This window comes from Saccopteryx leptura, chromosome 1 (assembly GCF_036850995.1).
Source record: "Saccopteryx leptura isolate mSacLep1 chromosome 1, mSacLep1_pri_phased_curated, whole genome shotgun sequence".
NCBI lineage: Eukaryota > Metazoa > Chordata > Mammalia > Chiroptera > Emballonuridae > Saccopteryx > Saccopteryx leptura.
In genome coordinates, this window is record NC_089503.1 from 166,982,252 (window position 1) to 166,998,481 (window position 16,230).

At 47.1% G+C, this 16,230-nt stretch overlaps 1 protein-coding gene and 1 non-coding gene across 2 annotated transcripts; both read left to right on the forward strand.

Annotated features, from left to right (window-relative positions):
• The first annotated feature begins 1,843 nt into the window (after positions 1–1,843).
• GLRX2 (glutaredoxin 2) lies at positions 1,844–13,575 on the forward strand. Its single transcript, XM_066379906.1, has 5 exons — positions 1,844–2,014; positions 10,146–10,209; positions 11,581–11,757; positions 12,403–12,514; positions 12,728–13,575. The coding sequence occupies exons 1-5, from the start codon at positions 1,926–1,928 to the stop codon at positions 12,814–12,816; spliced, it is 531 nt and encodes a 176-aa protein (XP_066236003.1). The 5' UTR covers positions 1,844–1,925; the 3' UTR covers positions 12,817–13,575.
• LOC136390303 (U6 spliceosomal RNA) lies at positions 11,027–11,137 on the forward strand. Its single transcript, XR_010748719.1, has one exon. It is a non-coding gene; the product is annotated as a U6 spliceosomal RNA (small nuclear RNA).
• Positions 13,576–16,230: the final 2,655 nt, after the last annotated feature.

The following is a 16,230-nucleotide window of genomic DNA, read 5'->3' on the forward strand; positions in this document are numbered from 1 at the left end:
CATTTTCTAAATAGCTAACTTTTGATAAATAAAACAAAACAAAACCTCACATCACTATAAATAACATATCTTAATTTTTATTTTCTTTTAAGATTTAAAAGAAATTATTGATTTAAAAGAAATTATTGATTTTAGAGAGAGGACAGAGAGAGAAAGAATGGCGGGGAGGGGGAGAAGCAAGAAGAATCAACTCATAGCTGCTTCCTGTGTGAGCCTTGACCAGGCAAGCCCAGGATTTCAAACCAGCGAGCTCAGCATTCCAGATCGATGCTTCATCCACTGCGTCACCACAGGTCAGGCAACATGTCTTAATTTTTTAAGTTAATTTTGGATTTATGAAGAATGACTTTTTGGGGTATTTGTTTCTGCAGCTAACTTTCACTCTTTTATGAAGGCATGAAGCATAGCCCACTTGAAAAAGTAGAAAAAGAACTGTCAGACACAGAAGTTCTGATTTGGTAACTGGGTAACATGAACCTAAATCTTAGCTAGTTGAGCATGATCAAAAAATTGTTTAGAATTTTAGGCATACCATTTGACCTTTGGTCTTAACAGAGCTTAATGTCTTCAGTAAATAAAAAATAAAGGCCGATCTACCTCCTCTTAGCGACACACTGAAGCATATTACCATGACCGTGTGTGTATCAGTCTCATCATTCGAAGTACTGGCCTATTTTCAAAGCCATGGCGACAACACACCTCTAGGTCTTTTAAATTTTATTTTATAATTTCACTTTTATTTTGAATTCTTTGGGATGAACATTCTATATTGGATTATTTTTTTCTTTGCAATCGATTTTAGAGAGAGGAAGGAAGAAAGAGACAGAAACATTGATCTGTTTGCCCTGACCAGGGATGGAACAGCTTTAGGATGCTCTAACTAAACGAGCTTCCCAGCCAGGACTCTTTAAAATTGTTTTTTTTTTTTAATTTATTTTTTACATTTTATTTATTCATTTTTTTAGAGAGAGGAGACACAGAGAGAGAAAAAGACACAGAGAGGAAAGAGCTAGAAAGAACAGAGGGAGGAGCAGGAAGCATCAACTCCCATATGTGCCTTGACCAGGCAAGCCTGGGGTTTCAAACCGGCGACCTCAGTGTTCCAGGTCGACGCTTTTTTTACCCACTGCGCCACCACAGGTCAGGCTTAAAATTGTTTTAAATATTGAATGGAAATTCAACATTCCTTTGATTGCTACGGGTTCCCCATCAATGGCCATATTTTAAGATGACATATTTAGTCTTCGATTTCACTAAAAAGAGACCTGTCCCACGGGAAGTTGTGACGACACTATCATCCTTAGGTAAAAACATCCCAGGCCTCCGGGGACAGTCATTATTTTTCTTCTCTGCTTGGCAAGAATATAGGCTTGGCCAGCATATAGGACACAAACCCACGCACTGTCCTCACGTGCCTGTGAGCTTTTATGAGCGTCCCTAACCTGAAAGAAACAGGTGCGCGGCTTAGACAGGACCTGGAGAACAACAGGTGAGACGCTGGCGGGCAATTGGGAGGCTGTGCACATTTAGAAGAAATCTGTCCGGACCCTGCGCTTCCGGGGAGCCACTCGCCGGCCAACCGGCAAGAAGGAGGATCGCGGGGTTGGGAGTGCGGAGGCAGGGCCTGAGGGCGGGGACGTGGCCTGGGTGCGCAAGGGCGGGGCCTGCGACGGAGGCGTGACCAACCTGAGGGCAGGGCCTGCTGGCGAAGGCGTGGCCGGGAGCGCGGGGCAGGGCCCTGCTGGCGAAGGCGTGACCGGGCCGCGGGGCGGGGGCCTGCTGGCAGAGGCGTGCCCGGGATGGGGGCGGGGCCTACTGGCGGAGGCGTGGTCGGGCTGCGGGGCGGGGCCTGCTGGCAAAGGAGGGCTCTCCAGGGCCGTGGGCTCCCCTGTCCGTTCTGTTCTCTGCGGCCTGGCGTTGTGACCATGCTCTGGCGGCGCGCGGCGCCGGCGGGGACGCAGATTGCCCGAAGCGGGAGCGGCTCAGCCTGCCGGCTCGGCGGGGCGGTCTCGAGGTACGGGGCGCGGCTGGCACGGTGGGCTTGGCGGACTCGGTGGGACGCGGAGGCCTAGCGCCTCGCCCCCTGGGGCCACGTGTTCGTGCGCGCCCCGAAAGGATGCGGAGAGGAAGGTGCCCCGAGCAACTGAGGGATCTTTTAACTCTGTGAAAAATTCCCTTGAGTCGTATGCGTTTGCCCTCCGCGCTACCGCATGGATGCCAGCTAAAATGCAAGGTGCCCTAATAATTTGGGATTTCAGATGCACAGCGAATAATTTAGCTTAAGGATATCCCTAATATTGCACGGGACATACTCAGACTAAACCGGCACTTGCTGTTGACCTGAAATGCTAACGCGGTGGTGCGTTCCGCGTTTCTATTTGCTAATGCTGCAGGAAGTGAAGGCGGCGCTTCCTGCTGAGGGGCCGCGACTCAGGGGCTACGGATTGGGACGTTGATGTTAAGGTCGCGTCTGGCTGCACCGGGCACGGTGCTTTCTCCCCGCTGCCCCCCTTCCCGTAGGCGTTGGCTACCGGGCTTGGTGCGAGACCCGCTCCCTGGGCTTACGTCAGCCCGCCCCGCGGTCCTGGCTCTCCTGCAGCTCACTCGGCCCTGCGGACCCTGCGCATCTCTGCATCCGCCTGGGACCTCTCTCTACCCACTTGCTCTGGTAGATTTCACCAGTTTTGCACGAGTGTGGGAGCTCTTGAACTTTCTATGCTATGTGAGCTAGGAAGGCGGTGATCACTCGCTGTTACCATGTGTTCATTGAGGTTCCTAAAGATTTTGTTTTAATTTTCCCCCCCAAAATTGTATGTATCTTTAGGGCATTTAGCATTTTGCCTACTTAGCACATTGTAGGGGGTCCATGAATGTGGCATGACTAGAGGGTGTTTCGTCAGTGTTGAAGTGAAACGTTTTTAGTGCACTTCTCCTATGTCCCTTTTAAGCTATCTCCCTCACACAGCCATCCCTTTCCCTAATAGATAACTTTTGCCAGCTCAACTAGAATTAAGGAGGAAGGTACCTTCCAGAAACTTTCTCTTTTATTTGTCAGGGAAGGGAGTGATGATTTCAGAATGTGCCTCCCCTGTGCTCTCACTTACCTAAGAAAACCTTCTCTTAGGAAAGTTCACCTGGAACTCCTGCTTCAATAGTGAATACTTTAGTAGATGGTTGAGGGAGGATGAAACAATGCTAGCCTTGAGATGAAAAGGACTGGTTTTGGATAAAGCGTCGACCTGGAAATACTGAGGTCGCGGGTTCAAAACCCTGGGCTTGCCTGGTCAAGGCACATATGGGAGTTGATGCTTCCAGCTCCTCCCCCCCTTCTCTCTCTGTCTCTCCTCTCTGTCTCTCCCTCTCCTCTCTAAAAAAAAAATGAATAAGTAAAAAATTTTAAAAAAAGAAAAGGACTGGTTTTCTTGCTAAACTACTGGGGAGCAATAAAATAGATTGTAAACATTGCAGAGTTATACTATAATGGTCCCTTGGGGGCGATTTCTGTCTCTGTTATTACAGAAGGTAGTGTTTATTACAGCTTCTTTATGCTAAGTGTGCTGATAGGGATACCCATTATCCAAACATAACATGTAAAAAGCCATTTCAAGTGGATTCTTTTTTTCTTTTTTTTGTGGAGGGGAGAGGAGCAGGAATCATCAAGCCCTATTTGCTTCCCACATGTGCCTTGAGTCAGCAAGCCCAGGGTTTCCAACCTGTGACCTCAGTGTTCCAGGTGGGCACTTTATTCACTGCGCCACCACAGGTCAGCTCAAGTGGATTTTTAAAACTGTACTCGAGGCTCATGCTATGCAGTAAGGAAAAAAGTTTTGATGGTGTAAAGCCAGTTGCCATGGCCACTATCACAGCAACCTGGCCCATTGCAGGTTCTCATTGGATTCGGACAGATGGTAATGAAACAATGGAGCCACGAACTGGTGGGCCATCATCTTTAATCCTAGCTTGCACCTGGCAGGCAAGTAAAAACACACACTGGGCTCCAAAACCCACTCATTCAGCTCTCACAAAGCTACTGACTTAGGCCCTGGCCTGTTGGCTCAGCGGTAGAGCGTCAGCCTGGTGTGCGGGGGACCCGGGTTCGATTCCCGGCCAGGGCACATAGGAGAAGCGTCCATTTGCTTCTCCACCCCCCCCCCCCCCTTCCTCTCTGTCTCTCTCTCTTCCCCTCCTGCAGCCAAGGCTCCATTGGAGCAAAGATGGCCCGGGCGCTGGGGATGGCTCCTTGGCCTCTGCCCCAGGCGCTAGAGTGGCTCTGGTGGAGGCAGAGCGACGCCCTGGAGGGGCAGAGCATCACCCCCTGGTGGGCGTGCCGGGTGGATCCCGGTCTGGCGCATGCGGGAGTCTGTCTGACTGTCTCTCCCCGTTTCCAGCTTCAGAAAAATACAAAAAAAACCCCAAAAAACAACAACAACAAAGCTACTGACTTTTCCAGTTTCCTAGAATCAAAGGTTTCTAGCTCACTAGCCTCATTCTCCTTTGTTCCCCATCTCCTTCTCTCTACACAAAGTCTGCATTAACTGACTTCTCTTTCAGCACTCTGACATCTTGGCTGCTTCTCCTGGCCTCCTCCACATGGCCTTTCTCTGCTCTCCTCTCTAAAGCTAATCTCAGGAACCCAGAAAGAGCAAGCTCCCAGTCTGCCCCACTTTATAGTATAGAAGTCAGGCCCTGGCCGGTTGGCTCAGCGGTAGAGCCTCGGCCTGGCGTGCGGGGGACCTGGGTTCGATTCCCGGCCAGGGCACATAGGAGAAGCACCCATTTGCTTCTCCACCCCCCCCCCCTTCCTCTCTGTCTCTCTCTTCCCCTCCTGCAGCCAAGGCTCCATTGAAGCAAAGATGGCCCGGGCGCTGGGGATGGCTCTGTGGCCTCTGCCTCAGGCGCTAGAGTGGCTCTGGTCACAACATGGCGATGCCCAGGATGGGCAGAGCATCACCCCATGGTGGGCGTGCTGGGTGGATCCCGGTCGGGCGCATGCAGGAGTCTGTCTGACTGTCTCTCCCCGTTTCCAGCTTCAGAAAAATACACACACACACACAAAAAAAGAAAAAATCAAAACCTTTAATCCAATATACAAATAAGGAAGTCTCTGATACAAAGTCACTAATCTGAGGCATAATGGGATTCCTCATGAGAGTGCACCACCCTACATCAAAAAGGGTGGGAAAGGCTTAGTCTTAAAACTAAGCCTTAGGCTATAAGAATCCTACCTGTTTACAGCCTGTCCTCCCACATCCAATACAAACTATAAGCAAGCAATTATATATATCATATTTACAAACTTATTTGACCAACAGATGGGTACTTTATTTTTTTGATGGGTACCTTTTAAAAAAGAAACTAAACATTACAAAAGGCAGTTTACTTATATATTTAATATTTAAATTTAAGTACACTCACAATGAATGAATGAATAAATGAAGTGTTTGTGTTGCATCCACCAAGCGCAAGAACAAGCATCGGAGACTTTCAGGGGTTTTAGATCTTACTTTATTGGCCAAGTTTAACCTGCGCAGGGACGAACTCTCAAGGTGTCTGGTGACACCGTACCCACAGGGGGGGCTACAAACGAGAGTCGCGCCTGGCACTCACAACTAGGTCCTTATATATCCTAAGTGAGCAAGCATTATAAGGAAGCAGATGTGGCAGTTTGCTATTCTCTAGGGGGGGTCGTGCACAACAAAGGAAAAGGGGAAGGCCCTGGCCGGTTGGCTCAGCGGTAGAGCGTCGGCCTGGCGTGCGGGGGACCTGGGTTTGATTCCCGGCCAGGGCACATAGGAGAAGCGCCCATTTGCTTCTCCACCCCCCCCCTCCTTCCTCTGTCTCTCTCTTCCCCTCCCGCAGCCAAGGCTCCATTGGAGCAAAGATGGCCCGGGCGCTGGGGATGGCTCCTTGGCCTCTGCCTCAGGCGCTAGAGTGGCTCTGGTGGAGGCAGAGCGACGCCCCCTGGTGGGCAGAGTGTCGCCCCTGGTGGGCATGCCGGGTGGATCCCGGTCGGGCGCATGCGGGAGTCTGTCTGACTGTCTCTCCCCGTTTCCAGCTTCAATAAAAAATAAAAATCTTAAAAAAAAAAAAAAAAGGAAAAGGGGAAGAGTTTAGCTCAGTGGCGAATTTCAAACATAAACTTCTGATAAGGGTCTCTAACCAATAGAATGCAGGATGTTTGCCCAGCTTTGTGCTGATCACTTTGTTCTCGGCCTCACAGGGACCCTGTCAGCACTTCCCTGTTCCTTCTCCTCCAAGAGTTAGACTCTGGCAGCCACAGCACACTTCCCCGAACCTAACATTTGGAGGAAGAAGTTTTTCTGTCAAAACTTGAGTTTTGCCTGACCTGTGGTGGTGCAGTGGATAAAGCATTGACCTGGTATTCTGAGGTTGCTAGTTCGAAACCCTGGCTTGCCCAGTCAAGGCACATACTGCAACTAAATGAAAAACTAAAGTGATGCAACTAGGAGTTGATACTTCGTGCTCCCTCCCTCTGTAAAATCAATAAATAAAATAGTAAAAAACTGAATTTTGCTACATAATGTTAAGAATATTTCTTGAACTATTTGAAGCTTGAATTCATGAATTTATTCTTACTCCCTGTTGGAATCCATGGGAGTCTGAAAGACCAGAATAACAAGCTTTATTGAAAGGAAGAAAGGAACCCTGCCGGGCACTTCTTAGGGAGAAGAGCACCGGTTACAGACTAGGGGCGAGTTATATAGTGTTTGGGAGAGCCTGATGGGATACTGAGGCAAAAGTCCTGGTATGTCCGGAGCCCCTCCTTGGGGTGGCTTGACAGCTTTTTGGAATTCCTCTGTCTCAGGGGCAATAGTCCAGTAAGGGTGAAGTCTGACAGATAAGCGGAACATCAAGAGGGCAGTTTGGAATACACATATCTATCACTCCCTAGTCAAGTAATTCTTTTTTTGGAGCCTCTACTATAATCCTTTTGCAAGATTTTAATTCCACTCTGCAGTTGGTTTGCATCTTGATGTTTGATGTTTCCCTAACCACTCCATAGGGCCTGGCCCATCAAGAAAGAGGAAGTGGATGGAATAGTTTCCAGAGATAGGCCAAGAGATTTGATGATATTAAACTGGTCAGTATTTTAGTGAACATTTTCCTGGTACAATTGTTATAAAGTACCGCACCCCAGATTCTGAAAGGCACTGTACCTTATTTCATCGAGTCCATGTAGAGACACCCAGTCCAGATAAATTTTGAAGAGTTTTATTAGAGGAGGAGATTTATTAAATATGCCGGCCGCATATGGCTGACACGGGGCATCTGCAGTCCCAAAAGTAGTTCAGGGCCTGTTTATACACCCTTGATCACACACCGGCGGTGGAGAGCATGACATCATGGTATAGGCTGGCAACATTTGTTTAGGGCAGTGGTTCCCAACCTTTTTTGGGCCACGGTCCGGTTTAATGTCAGAAAATATTTTCACGGACCAGCCTTTAGGGTGGGATGGATAAATGTATCACATGATTGAGACAAGTGTCAAGAGTGAATCTTAGACGGATGTAACAGGAAATCTGTTTATTTTATTTTATTTTATTTTTTGTATTTTTCCAAAGCTGGAAACGGGGAGGCAGTCAGACAGACTCCCGCATGTGCCGGACTGGGATCCACCCGGCATGCTCACCAGGGGGCGATGCTCTGCCCATCTGGAGCATTGCTCTGTTGCGACCAGAGCCATTCTAGTGCCTGAGGCAGAGGCCATGGAGCCATCCTCAGTGCCCAGGCCAACTCTGCTTCAGTGGAGCCTTGGCTGCGGGAGGTGAGGAGAGAGACAGAGAGGAAGGAGGGGGGGGGGTGGAGAAGCAGATGGACGTTTTACCTGTGTGCCCTGGCCGGGAATCGAACCTGGGACTCCTGCATGTCAGGCTGACGCTCTACCACTGAGCCAACCAGCAAGGGCCATCTGTTCATTTTTGAAAAATAAAACATCGTTCAGACTTAAATATAAATAAAATGGAAATAATGTAAGTTATTTATTCTTTCTCTACAGACCGGTACCAAATGGTCCACAGACCGGGACTGGTCTGCGGCCTGGGGGTTGGGGACCACTGGCTTAGGGGATACACAGAACCTTAAGACTCTCAAGGGCCTGACTAGGCGGTGGCACAGTGGATAAAGCGTTGGGCTGGGATGCAGAAGACCCAGGTTCTAGACCCCCAGGTTGCCAGCTTGAGCGCGTGTTCACATGGTTTGAGCAAAAGCTCACCAGCTTGGACCCAAGGATGCTGGCTTGAGCAAGGGGTTACTCAGTCTACTGAAGGCCCGCAGTCAAGGCACATATGAGAAAGCAATCAATGAACAACTAAGGTTGCAATGAAAAACTGATAATTGATGCTTCTCATCTCTCGCCGTTCCTGTCTGTCTGTCCCTGTCTATCCTTCTCTCGGACTCTCTTTCTGTTCCTGTAAAAAAAAAAAACAAAACTCAAGGTAACACAATCAAAGATGTTTACAAATCTTTCAGGGTTCATCCTCCCTCACTAGCCTAGAGGTATTTTACTCTCAAGATTCCAGGAAGGGGGAGGAACTACAATCAATGCAAGGCGGTATGTAAATTCTGCCTCCTATTGAAAGAGAAAAAGTTTCTAGGTTAACCTTTATTTTAGATTTAAAACTGAATAACCCATTGTTCTTGCAAGCCAGAAACTTCTACATTGTTCTCCCTCCACTCCCTAAAGGAGGGACAGAACAGGAAAGCCTGATAGGAAAGCCTGACCTTTCCTCCCAGAATATTAATATCAATTTTCAGCTTTTGGTACTTTACAGTACAATGAATGCCTCCTTTTATAAGCTCCCAGCTGCTAGGTGTTGGATGATAAATACCAAGGTATAATGAGAGTCCTTAGGATCAGAAAACAGCAACATCAGATGTTATCGAACATTTACTGTGTTCAGAGCACTGTCCTGTTTTTTGTATAACAGTTCAGTTCATTTCACCTTCACAAAATCCTGAGGTGGGAGTGATTACTGTTCCCAATTTGCAGGTTGGGAAACTTGGAGCTATTGATCGTTGTGGTTGAGATTCCTTAGTTTCCTTAAATTTTTTTTCACTTTTAAAAGCGTTTTTATTTTTTACACTTTAAAATATTTTCCTGAAACTACATTTATTTAGGGAACATTAGTTAATAAATTTCAGGTGTACAACATTATAATTCAGTAGCTGTAAAAAAACTTTGAATCTTTGTAGTTATCTGTTTCATAGTGTTTGTGGAGTTTTGGTATGTTAGAATAAGAAAATGGAAACTGTATTTTTTAACCAATAGTCAGGTTATGGGCCAACCATCAGAACTGTCTTTTTGAAATTTAGTGCCAGGCTTTAACACAGGAAATGTGGTTTTATTAAATAATTAAGGGCGGCCTGCCTGCGGTGGCGCAGTGGATAAAGCCTCGACCTGGAAATGCTGAAGTCACCAGTTTGAAACCTTGAGCTTGCCTGGTCAAGGCACATATGGGAGTTGATGCTTCCAGCTCCTCCCCCCCTTCTCTGTCTCTCCCTCTCCTCTCTAAAATGAATAAATAAAAAATAAATTAGTTAATTAATTAAAAAAGAAAATCAATATAGAAAAGAAAAGAAAGAGGAAAAAAATAAATAAGGGCACAAGGAGGCTACTGAGAAAAGCATGCAGGCCCTTTTGGTTTTAGTAAACAAATAAATTGATCTTTTGTACTGATAATAAGTAAAACTTTTTTTTTCTATTTCCTAAGTTTGGTTACATGTTTGCATAGTAGGTTTGTTTTCTTCAACTGCATTGCATCTGATATGTTCGCTGATGAATAACTGTGTTTACCTTTTGTTGGAATCCATGGGAGTCTGAAAGACCAGAGTAACAGGCTTTATTGAAAGGAAGAAAGGAACCCTGCTGGGCACTTCTCCCGGGGGAGAAGAGCACCAGTTACAGACTAGGGGCAAGTTATATAGTGTTTGGGAGAGCCTGAGGGGATACTGAAGCAAAAGTCCTGGTGTATCCGGAGCCCCGCCTTCGGGGGGGTTGTCAACTTTTTGGAATTCCTTTGTCTCAGGGGCGATAGTCCAGTAAGGGTGAGGTCTGACAGATAAGCAGAACAGCAAGAGGGCAGTTTGGAATTCATGTATCTATCACCTTTAACCATCCCTTTCAGGATGGGGAGCACTATGTCATCGTCTGTGGGGAAGGCGGCACCTGCTCCTGAGAATCAGATCCAGGTGAGTGATGTGGGAGACACATGTATACCGTCCTGTGTGTGGAACAGAATTGTGTCTTTACACACTGAATGACACAGCTCTGCAAAGGAATGACTAACTTAATCTGTAATTCAAAATCTGCCATCAAAAGAATCCATGTGAGTCTGACCAGGCGGTGGCGCAGTGGCGCAGTGGATAGAGTGTCGGACTGCGATGCAGAGAACCCAGGTTCGAGACCCCGAGGTTGCCAGCTTGAGTGCTGGCTCATCTGGTTTGAGCTAAGCTCACCAGCTTGGACCCAAGGTCGCTGGCTTGAGCAAGGGGTTCTGCTGAAGGCCCACGGTCAAGGCACATATAAGAAAGCAGTCAATGAGCAACTAAGGAGCTGCAATGAAGAATTGATGCTTCTCATCTCTCTCCGTTCCTGTCTGTCTGTCCCTATCTAGCCCTCTCTCTGACTCTCTCTGTCTCTGTTAAAAAAAAAAAGAATCCATGTGACAAGAATGCTCTAGATCATTAAAAACATTTTTTTTCTTTGTTTATTGATTTTTAGAGAGAGAGGGAGACAGAGAGACATCAATTTGTTGTTCTACTCATTCATGCATTCATTGATTGATTCTTGTATGTGCCCTGAGTGGGGATCGAACCTGCAACCTCGGTATGTCGGACAACACTCGAACCATTTTGCCGTGATACTCTGCTTTCTGATTTTGGACCTTCATCCTGAAGGTGCTGCTTATAACCCCCATCAGAATAATGTACACAGGTTCCTGGGTCCTAGACCTATCCATTCAGAATCTCTTGAAGGACCTGGACATTTCTACATTTAGAAACAAACATGCTCACCTTGGCAGCACGGATACTAAAATGGGAAGGATACATACACAGAAGGTTAGCAAGGCCCCTGCGCAAGGATGACACGCAACTTTGTGATGTGTTCCATATTAGAAAGAAAAAGACAGAAAACACTTCATGGGCCATATGGATGCCTTGCAGAGTGTCATGTTCTTTGTGAGAAAGGCCTGCGGGGTATTTTCTCAACCAGGTTGATATCTTCTGGGAAGGTCTTTAAAAAATATTTTCCGATGGCTTTAGGTGACCCCTGTGTTTTGGTCGTTCGACCCCTGCCGGGGTCGCGAACCACAGGTTGAGAACCGCTGCTCTATGCCAACACCTGGCACCTGGCACATCCCATTGCCCTAACAGTGTTCCTTTCAAATGAATAATACTACCCTCAAGCTACAAATGAGGAAATAGATGATGGAGACTTAGTCTGAGCCCTGAATTGATCGTGAGACCCCCACCCCCAAAATTCATACCCTTTCTATTGTATCATGATTTCTTTCCTAAAAGTAATGTCTGGCATTAAACTGTTTGTTTGTTTTATTTCAGGAAACCATTTCTGAAAATTGTGTAGTGATTTTCTCAAAAACATCTTGTTCTTACTGTACAATGGCAAAAAAACTTTTCCAGGACATGAATGTTAACTACAAAGTGGTAGAGCTGGACATGCACGAATATGGAAGCCAGTTTCAAGATGCACTTTACAAAATGACAGGAGAAAGAACCGTGAGTCCATCCTGTCGTCTGTGGTGCTTTTCTCCCCTAGCAGTAGATGGTGACCTGGTGTGAGGGGTCACCCTTGTGTTAGGAAAGGGGACCCAGATATTCTCTGAGAATCTTACATTGATAAAGAAACGGCAGATCCGGGAACTATATAGGTTCATAGAATAGGAAATAGTCGAGTTTATTAATTTTATTTTCCTTGGGTGTGTGTGTGTATGTGTGTGTGTACCAGCAGGTATGGAGGTGTCAGGGTGGCTCGTCTGAATCTTTTAAGATCCTTCTAGAGCTCCTTCCCTTCGCCTGGACAGAACAGACCAGGGGTTACTCTTCAGTTACTGTGTCAATAGGAGTGCTTTAGTGCTCCATGTTCTTAAGATTCATGAAATTGGTGCATTATCAGAAAAAATATATAATGTTGCCATTTTCCTTATGTGTGGGTGGAAGAAATTCATAGTGTACTCTTCCCCTTTAGTAAACAAGTGTGAGAAATTTAAACATTGTTAACAATTAGAGGCCACCTTTTTTTTTTTTTTTTACCTTTTATATGCCACAATGATTAGGAGGAAGTCCCCAGACTGTGAGCATCTGTCTACATGGTTTTCTGCTCCTGACAGGAGGGTGACCCCTGTTCTTTTGTTTATCCTACAGGTGCCAAGAATATTCGTCAATGGAACTTTCGTTGGCGGTGCCACGGACACCCATCGGCTTCATCAAGAAGGGAAATTGCTTCCACTGGTTCATCAGTGTTATTTTAAGAAAAGTAAAAAGAATTTCAGTGATGGTGTTTGAAGAATGTTTTAAATATGTGAAGTATCTTCATGACAAAGTTGTTAAACTCATGAAGAGTAAATTGCTATGAAAACCTCATCTTCCTGCTTGCCAGTTTTTGAGCAGAGATGCTACTTAAAACTGAGGGGAATGGAGGTGCATCAGTGGATAAGAATATGTTTTTTTTGTTTTTGTTTTTTTACAGGGATGGAAAGAGTCGGAGAGAGGAATAGACAGACAGGAATGGAGAGAGATGAGAAGCATCAATCACCAGTTTTTGTTGCGACACCTTAGTTGTTCATTGATTGCTTTCTCATATGTGCCTTGACTGCGGGCCTTCAGCAGACTGAGTAACCCCTTGCTCGAGCCAGCGACCTTGGGTCCAAGCTGGTGAACTTTTTGCTCAAGCCAGATGAGCCCGCACTCAAGCTAGCGACCTCGGGGTCTCAAACCTGGGTCTTCTGCTTCCCAGTCCGACGCTCTCTCCACTGCGCCACCGCCTGGTCAGGCAAGAATATGTTTTATTAGGAACTTATATGTGGATTTTATGTATTTGAGATTCTTTATGATGTATATTGTTCAGAGGGAGTACCTCCTGACCTTGTATGGCTTTCAGTGGTGAGGAGTGATGTGTGATTTTTCTTTTAAAATATATCTCAACTGATAGAGTTGTGAACTTGGCAGGGACACGTCCCTGTGCTGTGTCATGACAACCCTTCACACCTTGTAGTATATTAAATGGCTAGGCTGGAACGCAACTTATGTCAATAAGAAACGGACTTATCTCGTTCAATGACTTAGTAGTTCCAAAACTGCACCTGTGGGCCATGGGATAAAAGAGGCAACGGGCCTGAAATGGAGTCCTAGTTGTTACACCAGTGTTACCAAATGGAGGCACCTGCCTGCAGCTTCATCCTTTCCCAGGAGTGTCACGGTAACCAGCTAGTTGGGACTCTCCTGGTCTGCACACTGAGGAGGTCCACCTGACAGACCTCTGCCTCCCCCACTCCGCTGTAAACCTTCTCTCACCCTTTCTGCCTATTAAAAAAGAAAGAGGCCCTGGCCGGTTGGCTCAGCGGTAGAGCGTCGGCCTGGCGTGCAGGAGTCCCGGGTTAGATTCCCGGCCAGGGCACACAGGAGAAGCGCCCATCTGCTTCTCCACCCCTCCCCCTCTCCTTCCTCTCTGTCTCTCTCTTCCCCTCCCGCAGTGAGGCTCCATTGGAGCAAAGATGGCCCGAGCGCTGGGGATGGCTCTGTGGCCTCTGCCTCAGGCACTAGAATGGCTCTGGATGCAACAGAGCGACGCCCCAGAGGGGCAAAGCATCGCCCCTTGGTGGGCATGCCGGGTGTATCCCGGTTGGGCGCATGCGGGAGTCTGTCTGACTGCCTCCCCGTTTCCAGCTTCGGAAAAATGAAAAAAAAAAAAAAGCCCTTCATTTTGCATTTTGTGCCTCTCTTCAGCAGAAAAGGAAGAGTAAGGAGAGTTCAGCCTTGAATGAAGATGAATTCGTGAAGCCATTCAGAAATGGAGCTGAGTTTATAGGAAGGAAGCACCTAAGAGCTTAGCATTTCCCTCAGCAATGACACGGGCTGACAGCCAGGCACTGGGAAGCAAAAACCTACCCAGAGCGAGGAAGATGAGTTTGAAGAGAAGCAGAGTGCTGCTTTGTGGTCAATGTGAACCAAGACGTCTGGGACAGTCTTGCAGAAGACAAGTGGTGGCCATTCGGAGACACCGCTAAAACACGAATTTGGGCCATGTCATGCTCATGTGATATGTTAGAACGCTGGGACAGAACCGAAGGGAACCAAAGTTTTCCTACCAGGGAGCTGCTTTTGAGATACTGACTTTAAGCAGTTTATTTTATTTATTTATTTTTTTTGTATTTTTCTAAAGTTGGAAACGGGGAGGCAGTCAGACAGACTCCCACATGCGCCCGACCGGGATCCACCCGGTATGCCCACCAGGGGGCGATGCTCTGTTGCAACCAGAGCCATTCTAGAACCTGAGGCAGAGGCCACAGAGCCATCCTCAGCACCTGGGCCAACTTTTGCTCCAATGGAGCCTTGGCTGCAGAAGGGGAAGAGAGAGACAGAGAGGAAGGAGAGGGGGAGGGGTGGAGAAGTAGATGGGCGCTTCTCCTGTGTGCCTTGGCTGGGAATCGAACCCAGGACTCCTGCACGCCAGGCCGACGCTTTACCACTGAGCCAACCGACAGGGCTAAGCAGTTTAATAAGACATGAAAGACTCAGGAAGAACATTTGACTCCCCCTCCTTTCTTGCCCGGATTCAGAGAAACCTACTTCAGAAAGATCTTAGGATGTTACCTTAGCCTAAGTGGAATTAAGTGTGATAAACAAGAGGTTTCAGGCAGGGGCCCATTAGCCGGACACCCCGTGTCCCACTGTCTGAGTTGCCCAGCAAGCATGTAGGTTGTGCTCTTCCTCAATAATGTGAAAGTCACCCATTCTCACTTCTGAAATCTAAGACCCCATTCCCCTTTGTCCTTTGTCCAAAATGCCTGACACAGCCAATGCTGCTTTGCTGTCTTTGGAATTTTCATTCCTGTGTGCGTTCCCTATGCGCGTGTATTAAATTTTTAATTTTTCTCCTGTTAATCTATCTTTGCTAATTTGATAATAGCCCCCTGCTAGAAGAAGTCAGCAGGTGAAGTATATATGTATTTTTTAGCCCCCACAGAATAGAGAATGGCACATCCTCTGTTTTGCATTAAGTCATGAGAAATTTTACATGCTTGCTGTGTTGTTAAATCTGTTACCGAGTAGAGGAAGTCTATTAACCTTGTGTGTGACTGATTTATAATAAGAACTAGCTATTTGGCTTTTATCCCTTTCCTGGCACAGTGGTCTTGAAACGCTTGGAATTTTCTGTGAAGGGAGCCAGAAAGGGGTCTTTTTGTATTAACGAGGTGACATCTGGAATGCTAGTAAGGATGCAGGTTGCCAGGGGAACCGAGTAAGAGTTGGGACCGTTGAGGCCTATCCCCACTTGAGGGAGGGGGGACGGGGCTGCAGATTGAAGTCAGTCAATGGTTTCATCATGCCTGTGCAATGAAGCCTCTGTACAAACCCCCAGGTGGGTTTGGAGAGCTGGTTGAACACCTGGATTCGGAGAGTGATGCACCTGAGGGCATGGGAGCTCTGAGCTCTCCCCAGTGCTGTCCATGGGCATCTCTTCCATCGGGCTGTTCCTGAGTCACATCTTTACAATAACCTGGTGATCTGGTAAGTTTCTGAGTTCTGTGAGCTGCTCTACCAATTAACTGAGTCCACAGAGGAGGTCCTAGGAATCCTCCATCTCTGCCAGTCAGTCAGGTGTCTGCTGTGGGGGAGGAGGGTGCCAGTCTTCTAGGACTGAGCAAAGGCTGGCTGGCATGGACATTCCGTTTTAACCAGTTATGCAGGTTTCTGGTCACCGAACCCAGGGCGAAAGGGGAGGGATCTGGATGGGGGGGGGTCACCACACAGCACGGGGTCCTCAGTTAAAACCATCCTACCTGCTCCTTAGAGAACACTCCTGTTAGATCAAGACAGAAGTGTTCATTTCACTCTCCACACTTAACCAGGTATGACAGACGACTAGGTAGGTGACTTAAGCATGAGACTCAAAGTTCATTTTTATAAAGGGCAGGTGGCATTTGAGAAACGAGGCAATGAGAGTCCCAGCATGGTGCATAGGGACAGAGC

Excerpts from the sequence above, each read along its gene's own strand:
- GLRX2 (XM_066379906.1), top strand. The coding sequence starts at position 1,926 with ATGCTCTGGCGGCGCGCGGCGCCGGCGGGGACGCAGATTGCCCGAAGC. Across the intron at positions 10,210-11,580 it reads CTCCTGAGAATCAGATCCAG|GAAACCATTTCTGAAAATTG; the intron begins GTGAGTGATGTG and ends GTTTTATTTCAG. Across the intron at positions 12,515-12,727 it reads TCAGTGTTATTTTAAGAAAA|GGATGGAAAGAGTCGGAGAG; the intron begins GTAAAAAGAATT and ends GTTTTTTTACAG.